This window comes from Trametes versicolor, assembly GCF_000271585.1.
Source record: "Trametes versicolor FP-101664 SS1 unplaced genomic scaffold TRAVEscaffold_7, whole genome shotgun sequence".
NCBI lineage: Eukaryota > Fungi > Basidiomycota > Agaricomycetes > Polyporales > Polyporaceae > Trametes > Trametes versicolor.
Genome location: NW_007360327.1, coordinates 2,851,537 through 2,860,785, shown reverse-complemented (window position 1 = coordinate 2,860,785; position 9,249 = coordinate 2,851,537). Strand labels below are relative to the sequence as shown.

The 9,249-nt window shown below is 59.8% G+C and overlaps 4 protein-coding genes across 4 annotated transcripts; all 4 read right to left on the bottom strand.

The window, feature by feature from the left end:
- Window positions 1-591: 591 nt before the first annotated feature.
- Window positions 592-1,392, bottom strand: TRAVEDRAFT_125731 (uncharacterized protein; the record flags this gene model as incomplete). Its single annotated transcript, XM_008041807.1, has 3 exons — window positions 592-827; window positions 882-1,193; window positions 1,224-1,392. Coding segments are annotated over 3 exons (717 nt in total), but the record flags the coding sequence as incomplete, so codon positions are not given.
- Window positions 1,393-2,478: 1,086 nt separating this feature from the next.
- On the bottom strand, window positions 2,479-2,934 carry TRAVEDRAFT_126570 (uncharacterized protein; the record flags this gene model as incomplete). Its single annotated transcript, XM_008041806.1, has 1 exon — window positions 2,479-2,934. The coding sequence occupies one exon, from the start codon at window positions 2,932-2,934 to the stop codon at window positions 2,479-2,481; it is 456 nt and encodes a 151-aa protein (XP_008039997.1).
- Window positions 2,935-3,355: 421 nt separating this feature from the next.
- TRAVEDRAFT_29896 (hsp10-like protein) lies at window positions 3,356-4,186 on the bottom strand. The gene is made up of 4 exons (XM_008041004.1): window positions 4,105-4,186; window positions 3,966-4,049; window positions 3,715-3,900; window positions 3,356-3,647 (listed from the first exon to the last, which is right to left on the bottom strand). The coding sequence occupies exons 1-4, from the start codon at window positions 4,105-4,107 to the stop codon at window positions 3,597-3,599; spliced, it is 324 nt and encodes a 107-aa protein (XP_008039195.1). The 5' UTR covers window positions 4,108-4,186; the 3' UTR covers window positions 3,356-3,596.
- Window positions 4,187-4,330: 144 nt separating this feature from the next.
- Window positions 4,331-7,775, bottom strand: TRAVEDRAFT_150742 (uncharacterized protein). Its single transcript, XM_008041805.1, has 4 exons — window positions 7,580-7,775; window positions 6,919-7,520; window positions 5,400-6,867; window positions 4,331-5,345 (listed from the first exon to the last, which is right to left on the bottom strand). The coding sequence occupies exons 1-4, from the start codon at window positions 7,656-7,658 to the stop codon at window positions 4,501-4,503; spliced, it is 2,994 nt and encodes a 997-aa protein (XP_008039996.1). The 5' UTR covers window positions 7,659-7,775; the 3' UTR covers window positions 4,331-4,500.
- Between the last annotated feature and the right edge of the window lie 1,474 nt (window positions 7,776-9,249).

Sequence of the window (9,249 nt, the reverse complement as noted above, 5' to 3'; positions counted from 1 at the left end):
CCTGGCATAGTACAGAGATAATATGAGCCTATTAGAAACCCATCACAGGCCAGCTTACTTCCAGGGTCATGCTCTAGGTATGCCTGACATGTATGCCCTGCCACCAAAGACTGGCTCATATCTCAGCATCCAGGGCAGCTATTAATATGCTGTAAATTGGGTGTTGTAGGCGTCGCCAAGGGCTATTAGAATCCACTTTGAAGTGACTTTACTTCCAGGGTCGCTGCGGAGATATGGCCCATACACTCTGGCACAGGGGGGAGAAGTGGGGTTGCGAGTGGGTGCACAGCCACAATCGTACTCATTTGTTGTAGCCCTGATCGAGGGCTTCAAGAATATATCATAATATGACCTTACTTCCAGGGTTCCTGTGGAGAAAAAGCTTACTTCCGTGTCCGATACGCTTACTTCCGACGGAAGTAAGCTCACCGTCGGCCCGGACGCACAGCCACCGGCACGTAACCACCACCATTGTGTAGCCAAGAAGCGGGGCTACCAGAAAACCTTTGGAAGTAATAGTACATCCGTAACGGTTGCCGAGATACAGCCTTACTTCCGCCTTACTTCCACCTTACTTCCGTGCCACTGAGCTCAGTGGCAGGTTTTATAGAGATAGATTTCTGACCAGTCCTTGTCGGTAAGCGTGAACTCCGGATGAACACCGAGATCTTTCAGATTGCTGAGGAATCGTTCGAGAACGGTGCGCTTGGCACCCGGTGCGGCATCCTTTGTCGTAGAAATGAACATGAAAGCAAGCGGTATCCCAGAGCCATTTGCGTTGGAGGCAACAGCTGCAAAGAGCTCGAAATTCCCACCATTAGTGTTCCCTATTAGTGACAACATTAATGAAGGTCGTGACTGGACGCGAAGATGTGACATACACGTCGAGTCCATGGCCAGCTCCTGCGTGTGCGCCGCCCATCCTGAGATGAATTCCTTGACGTAAAACGCGACCACCTCTGTTCCTGGTTCTGGCTCGATCTCCATGCGCTCAACGCCGTGTTTCTCGCCTTTGTCCTTCAGGAACTTCTCCGCAGATGCAAGGGGCGTGTCCGCCAGCCGCCACTCCTTCCTGCTTGCCACTAGCCAATGGTAGTACACGGACTTCTCCTTGAATCTTATGCCTGGACCGCCGCGCTGATCTTCAACCTCGACGATATGTGACCAGATCTGTCGGGAAACAATGGTTAGATCTCGAGATCATCAACAGGTACAGCCGAAACTCACTTCGCCAGGTGTCTGATGAAGTGCCTGCTTCTCGATATAGGTTTTCCACTCATCGGGAAGCTCGATGTCATTGTACGGTAAGTGCGCTTCCAGGTGCTTCAGCGACACCTCCATGACATCGGACGTTGGGCTGATTGTCAGATGGAGCCAGCCGTGGCATGCAAAGCATGGAATGCGCCGGGAATCGCGCGCTTTGTCTCCCTTCGCGGCTTTGGCTGTCTTCTTGCGCGCCGCCGACTGACAGCAGCTGTACGTGATGACTGTATCGCTTGTACGTTTCCGCTCCTGTTTTCCTTCGTTCCTGGTGGGTTGTTAACTTCAAAACAGTGCATTTGACCAACAAAAACATACATCCAGCATAGGAGCATCGCTTCGCCAATGCTCTCAGACACCAGGTTTGCGCGCTCCACCACTGAGCACTCGCGCAGCGCTTCAGCGGCGATATTGACCTTCCAGTTCTTTAGATGGAACGGCCGCTTGTCCACGTTTCGAAGAAGCACAAGCAGCTCTTCAAAAGGCATCATTTCCACGCCCGCCGGAAATGCGTCTCCCTCTTCTTCGCCGCCGCCGCCGCCTCTGCCCTTCCCCTTTCCCGCACCCTCCTGTTCCGCAGCCGTTCCAGCGGCTTCTGTAGTGCTCGCCGCCCTCTTCCGCTTCGCGCGCAGCTCTCGCTTACGCGCATTGCCGACTTCCATGCACGCGGTGCAGATGGCGGTGAGTTCGCCCTTCTGCCCCCCGTTTCCGCTAATCTTCCTTTTGCTGAAAGCAGTGAGCGGCTTCTCGCTGCTGCACTCCGTGCATTTCTTCAAGTCCATGGCGCTCGAGCAGGGTTTTTGAGCAAAGCAGAGGTACAGGGCACACAAAAATGGGTAGGTCAAGCAGGATACACCGTCCCGGACCTCTGATCTTATCCCTCACGTGGTAAATACGACAGGTATCAATTGGGATATTCTACGACGCCACAAGCGCGCGCGCGCAAGGTCGCGCGAGGCGGGGAGGGTGCGCGCGGTGGCGCGAGACGTCGGAGTCTACATGCGCGCAAATAGACGCCGGCGGCGGACCTCAGCCACAGCGGTGTCCAAATACCGGGACAAATCGACTGGGACATTAACGTCTCGTGGCGACAGGGTCGAGGGAGGTCTGGGACATGCATGGAGACGACGGTCGCATCAGGTGGATATGTGCCATGGTGTATGTGGCGGATAAGATCAGCGGGGACGGGGACCTTGTAGAACGTCGGGGCAGTGCCAACTAGGGTGATGCCGGGCATGATCTACACGATGATTGTGTCAATACCACATGCCTTCGGGACATTAGTGGACGGACCTTTGATTCGAGAGCGGGCAATCCCGCCGTAGTTCGCAGTAGGTTGTTGTGCTCGAACGCAGCGATCGCCTCAGCAATCAGCTGTGGTCCAGGGTCGCAAGGGTTACTGTCCAAAGGAAACCGTTTGTCTTCCTGGACAAGAAAGAGAATATCGTGTTGCTGGCGGTCGACGAGGCAGACGTCTGTCTTGGCATGCCTCCATTCGCCGCAGATAAAGAAGGGTGTGTGCTTGCGAGTGCGAGCGACGCGATGACGTTTGACGTAGCCGAGACATTTGAGGAGCTCGACGGCGAAATCACCAACTGCCGACTCTTCTGCGGCCGCAGGCGCCATGGCAAGGTCGAGGAGGTTGATGAGTTCGGCGTTGCGATCCGAAACCATGTTTTCCGCATCCTGTGGTGAGGAGTTCGCCATCGACGTTGTTTGTTCCGAAGAAAGCGGCGGCGTCCTGGAGCTCCGTTCGAATGTTGTACGCGTCCAAATCGTTCACGGTCCAGTCACTGCCAGACTTGGCCAACCGGATAAGTTGAGCCATCGGGGAAGAGGGATCAAGAGTGCGCAGCGACTGGCGGTGAGAGCGAAGAGCGACTGACAGGGGGTGCCGGCGAACAGGGGTAGACAACGTGTCGCAGGCGCCCCACGCGCCCTCGCCAGTCTCCTCTCTCTTTTCCTCCTCGACATGCTCTGAGCCACACTCAACGCAGCCGCCCACCTCAAGGCACCCGTCTCACCTCTCGCGAGCGGCAACGGGGGCCAACCGGGACGACCGCGGAAAAGCACACACAAGCACGCAAGGAAGTGAGAGAGCAGGGAGGACGATTATGTGATTGCAACAGGACCCCATAGCACAATGCAGAAAACTCGGAACGCGATGATTAGCTCGGTGATAGGATGCAGATGATAGCGAACTTTTATGCCATACGAACGCCCGCCCCTTCCCTCCACTCGTGTCCCTCAGCCGACTACCCCCATAACCTCTACCGCCAGCGCACTCGACCGCGGACGCAAACTAAATGTCCACGTCACACACGCCGCGCACCCGCTCACTCCTGGATCTTCGCGAGGATCTCCGAGTCGCGGAACAAGAAGTACTCCTGCACACACGATACCCACGTCAGCTTGCGTCCACCCCGGCCAAGGGACGCGCAAACGGAGACTCACCTCGTCCCCAACCTTGATCGGGTTCCCGCCCCAGCCAGGCAGCAACACCCGGTCGCCCGCCTGCACGATCGTCGGGCGCACCGTGCCCGTCTTGTCGGGGGCGCCAGGCCCGGTCGCGATGACGGTCGCCTCCGGGAGCGGGCTGTTCGTCGCGGACGACGGCAGGTACACGCCGCTCGCGGTTTTCTACACCCCCCACACACGTTAGCCTCTGATACACGTACGCACGCGCGAGAAGAAGGGACACGTACCGTCTCAGGCTTGAAGCGGCGGACGAGGACGCGGTCGAGGAGGGGCACAACGGCCTTGATGCTCTTGAACGTCGCCTGGGCAGCCTGCACACACCTATTCAGCACCCAGCAGCACGCATTCCAGCCGCGGACAGCGCACCATTTGTGCAGAGAAGAGAGAACAGGGGGAGGAGACGAAGGAGGAGGGAGACGGAGGGAGACGGAGAGGATGAGCGAGTGACAGAGCACGTTAGACGCCGAATGACCGCGCCCGGATTTTCAAGCGGGCGCTTTGTTTGTCCCGGCCAAACAACGCCCTCGAAGGCTCTCGAAGTCGGCGCCCCTTCCCGACGCGACGTTCACACACAAGCCGCGATGAGAGACAAGGGGAATATATGGGCGTATTCGAGTAGGATGTGCGAGTAGTGTACATTGCGAATGTCGACGGGGACGAGCACAGAAAGCGAGGCGCGGGCTGTATCTACCACACCGAGTCTATTAAACTATCCTCAGACTGTCCATGGCCGGGCGAACGACGAGAGAGAGGCAGACGGACTCAGTCGATCATCATATCCACGTCCTCCTCGCGCTCCTCACCCGTCCGAGACGGCCCTGCTGCAGGCTCGCCGTCCCCCCGCGCCCGTGCAGCTGCCTGGATTCCTTGCACCAGCCGCCGCAACTCATCGTCCTGCATCCTCCCCGTGGCGTCGGTAGCTGTGACTCCCCACCTCAGCTGCGGCTGCCCGGCGCGCGGAGGGTACGTCCACGTCCCTTCCATGATGGCCGTGAGCGCAGGCAACGCCTGCCGCGCCGCCGCCAGAGCCGCAGTGGCTGGTCCCATCGCAGTCGCAGTCGTCCCAGGCGTCGCCTCGGCGCCAGCTTGCGCGGTGACGCCCTCGAGCGCCTGCCGCAGCTCGGGCGGCGCGTCGTTCATGAGCACGGCGTTCATGTCCGCCCGCCACCTCGCGTCCTGCGCTCGACGCGCACCACTTGCCTCCCGCGTCCTCTGTGAGGCGTCGGGCGCGGTCCCGCGGTCCTCCGCGGCCAGCCGGGTCTCTGCCGCGACCGCCCTCGCCTGCCTCTCCCGTTCCCTCGCCTCTCTCCTCTCCGAGCGCCCAACGACAGTCCCGCCGGCCGTCACGCTGACCCCAGGTCCACCAGCTGCTGCCGCAGCGGCCACCGCGGTCGGGGGAGGTCCGCCAGCACCAGCAGGACCGCGCGAGCTTTCGCCATGGTGGTGATGGTGTTCGCCGTCCTCCTCGGGGTCTTTCGCACTGCACCAGAACCGGTGGCCCTCGCTCCACGCCGTGCTCTGGCACTCCTTCCCGCAGTACTTCGCCTTCCGGCATCGTCTGCACTTCGCGAACTCCCGCGGGAACCGCTCCCACTTCCCACACAACACTACCGCTCCGTCAGTACATACACAGAAAACGAAGTCACGCGCCAACGACTCACTATTCGCACACTGCCGAATGCCCCCACGACTGTCGTCCTTCCGACACGCGTTCCGCATGATAACGCCCGCCCAGTACTGGATCTCCGGAGGCAGGCTCGGCGGGGGGTTCGACGACTCGAGCTCCGACGAGCTATGCCGGTATGTGAACCGCTCCACTAGCGCGAACACATTCGTCATCCTTGGACGACTGCTGCCGCTGGCGCTCGCCGCGGCGGTGCTGGAGGTCGCGGTGGACGAAGACGACGACGTCCGTTCTTTCTCCTTCTCCTTGCCGCGTCCGGCCGCGATGTTAAACGCCTTCACGAATGGATGCGTGTCCTTGTTCGTGGAGCCGCTCGTGGTGGCCGCCGGCGCAACACGACTCGACGATGCCGTCGCCGCTGACGCGGAGGCGGACGCACCGCTCGTGGTGCTGCTGGAAGACGCTTGCCCATACCGGCCTTCACTCGCGAGTTGAAGCGTCGCCGGGTGGAAGCTGGGGCGCATGGTGTAAAACGCTTCCCTGCAGTGCGGGTACTTGCTCAGATAAGCCAAGAGTTGCAGGCTCAACAGGACGTCCTCATCGCGATATGGTCCCGTCTCCGCCTCGCGCGCGTGATGGTGATGGTGGTGGTGGTGCGCGGCGCCGCCAGGTGTAGCCGTCGCAGCGTTGTTGCCCGTGTTCGCACCTCGGACAGTACCCCGCGGGGGCGTCGCACCCTCAGTCGGCCTAGGGAGCTCCGTGGCGGGGGCAGTGAGAAAGGCGCCCGCCATCGTGGGTCGTGCAACTGTCATGGGAAGGTTAGCGGTCCCGGCGCGCGGTGTGCGCTCGCCCGCCCCTGCATGCGTGTCAGCTACCGCACGCGCGGGAGGTCCATCGATCGCACCAGGAGCCCCAGGGGGCGCGCCCATAGCAAAGTCGTCGTTGGCTTCAAGGGAGACGATCCCGTCCTCGACGCCAACTCCGGTGACGACACCCTCGTCGTTTATCACGATATGAGGGTCCGAGTTCATGTCCATCGACGCACCCGGCCCAGCCGGCCCAGCAGCATCGGTGACGATGCCAACGGCGCGGCGGGAGTGAGTAGCACGGATCGTGCCTGTGTCTGAGGGCTGACGCTCAGGTGATGGTGAGGGAGCGTCGCCATCGCGGCTCTCGCGGTCCATGTCGACGTCACCATCGTCCTCGGTCTCCGTTTCTGGTCGTGAGTTGGCTGCGGATGTCGAAGTCGATGGACCTGCAGAGGCCGCAGGTACGTTGAGGCGCGACCGGTGGGGTCGTCGTGCGTTGGCGCCGCCGGCGTTCGTAGGTTGATCCCACACAGGACGTGCAATGATGGTGCCGCTACGGTCTCTGGCGGGCACGGCGACGGTGCCAGTAGGGGTATTGCCGCCGTTAGGAGTGGCGTTGGTAGAGGTATCTGCGGAGGTATCGGTGTCTTGTGCGCGAGAAGCGCCAGGGGTAGCTTGATCGGTCTGCATGGGCTCCTGCGGAGAATTAGTACGATGAACGCGACAGAGTTATATAGCATGACGCACGTCTTGCGAGATGTCGATAGATTGGTTGGATGCGTCATTTGGTCTATGCAAACGCTCGGCGGCGAGCTGACGCTCGAGCGCGCGCGCTATTGCCGCGGCTTGCTCGCGTTGCCTATTCTCAAGCTGTGCCTGCCGTCTCGCGAGACGCTGTTCTCTGGTCTCCCTAGGCATGCCGTTAGCGCCGAGGCTGGGGCCGATGGGGAAGCCTTTGCTAGCGAGCCACGCCTCGAGAATGCAACCGACGACCTCGAGTGTTCCGGCCTGGACGACGCGACTGCGGATTGGTTCACTTCCACGGACGCCGATGTTCACAATACACTGGAAAGCGAGGGAGAACCGATACGCGGCGTGCTTGTCGTAAGTCTTGGGGAGTAGAGTCGGAACAGGCTTGGGCGCATGGACGCCGGCGGGTGATAGACCGTAGAAACTGGCAGGATTGTCCGGCGGTGGCGGGGAGATGCAAAAGTCGTGCAGGATGCGGACGAGACGTTCGAGACCGCCGTCCATGGTCATGATCTCGCGAATGCGCGGAGAGGTTGAGGTGAGATAGACGAGATGGGTAAGGGAGTTGAAGAGCGGAAGGGGAGAGTTCGTGTCGAGAGCTGGGGGAGAAAGAGGTGGTTCGCAGTGCTCACAAGCGATCTACGCGTGCAGGACATACCTCTTCTGTCATAGAGCTGTGAGGAGATGCATACGCACGCCCGATTCTGGGCTGGGAACGCGAAGTTGGACTCGCGCATGTCTCGGGCGATGGCCGAGGTGGCTCGGGATGAAAGACTGGGCGTAGGATATGGAAAACGAGAGTGGCTCTAGGATCGTCGTCGGCGGGGAGGCCGACGTTGGGGTGGTGTGGTCGGACGACGTTGTGGATGGCGAGGAGGTTGGTTGTGGTCCCCGCCCGCCCTGCGATCTGACTGATCCCTTGTTTGCCGCTGTTTGTCCCCGGTGGCTCCTCGGTCGCTGCGCTCTTTCTCTCTGCCATCCTCTCCCTTTCACATCGAGTTCTCTTGTTTCGCCAACATATCTCTGTCATCTTGCACCGCTCGCTCGCACTGCACACCAAAAACATCACCGAGGACGGGATGCACGGCCACCGACGGTGCCTCGGCGCTGCCGCCGCGCAGGCTAGCGCTGGACTCACTGGACTGGGCTCTCGAAATCTGCGCTCTTGTTCGGATCTGTCAGGCTGTAGTCACCGGCTCCGTATCTCTTGTTTGCGTCAGACAACACGCCATTCGTGCGAGGACAACGCGGTAGTCGAGTACGACGTCGCCGGATGGTCGCGTGCGGGAGTGAGAGTGTGCAGACAGATCATTCGAAGAACCCTGGCATTCAGACACGAATGAATATCCACTACACGCTCATGTGTCTTTGCTTCTCAAGAAAACAAGAATATAAGCTTCCGGCTTCTCGCATCGTAAATTTTCATCTCGTCTTCCCTCTGTGTTCTCTAACCCTGAGCCGCTTTTTGTGGCTAACGCGAGTATCAGCATATATGCGCTACATGTTTCAGTGCGGCCACGGTCTAGCATATACATATATCTATGCGCATGCACATGGCTGTAAACTCCTTCGGTGATTAGGTGAGTAAACCATTCCCAGTATGCGTCATCTCATTTCCCGTTGCACACTGTAGGTGCGCCACAACAGCTCACTCAGCGCACCGTACAATCTTTACCCAGCCCGACGTCAACGCGTCCGGGTCAGGCTTATCCATTCGCAGATATCACGAGTCTGCTCGGTTTCGCCCTCTCCCACTCCACGTATCAACCCAGGCGTCGAGAACCACAAATGTGCCCACAATATCACAACGTGCACAGACGTAAGCGCAGAAGGCCAGTAGGGCGCGCCGACGACTGCTGGCGCGCGCGTATTCTGATTCTCGACGCACTACTGTGCCCTGTTGTCCTTCCCCTGGGAGGCGCGGTCGAGCACGGGCCCCTGCAATGCTCGCTGTGCCTGGACGCGGTGCTATAGCCCTTACCGACCTCCAGAGCAAGTATGGAAAATTGTACGTACTACGCGTCATCACACGTCAAATGAAAACTACTTCAGGCTGCTGTCCAGGTCCTCGCGTATCTCACCCTGGTCCCTGCGGCCGAATCGCCTGGCAGGAAGGTACCGCGCCCCGAGCGTTCCTCTTGTTCCTGCACTCCCGTGTGTACGCTAGTCCGCAAGCCTGATCTGCGCTGTTGTATTCCGCCGCGGCAGGGGTAAGGCTGTACTAACTCCGGACAGCAAATCGCCCACGATGACCGCTCAGAGGGCGGCGTGTCTGTGGTGGTTAGTGCTTCGCCTCGTGTTTTGATAAGCTGACTGCACGTCTTGTCG

Coding starts and splice junctions, on each gene's coding strand:
- TRAVEDRAFT_29896 (XM_008041004.1), bottom strand. Junction 3,901..3,965: donor GCCGCTTCAAGCCTGAGACG/GTACGTGTCCCT, acceptor TGGGGGGTGTAG/AAAACCGCGAGCGGCGTGTA. Junction 3,648..3,714: donor CGATCAAGGTTGGGGACGAG/GTGAGTCTCCGT, acceptor TCGTGTGTGCAG/GAGTACTTCTTGTTCCGCGA.
- TRAVEDRAFT_150742 (XM_008041805.1), bottom strand. CDS start 7,658: ATGCGCGAGTCCAACTTCGCGTTCCCAGCCCAGAATCGGGCGTGCGTA. Junction 7,521..7,579: donor ACAGCTCTATGACAGAAGAG/GTATGTCCTGCA, acceptor TTTCTCCCCCAG/CTCTCGACACGAACTCTCCC. Junction 5,346..5,399: donor CATTCGGCAGTGTGCGAATA/GTGAGTCGTTGG, acceptor ACGGAGCGGTAG/TGTTGTGTGGGAAGTGGGAG.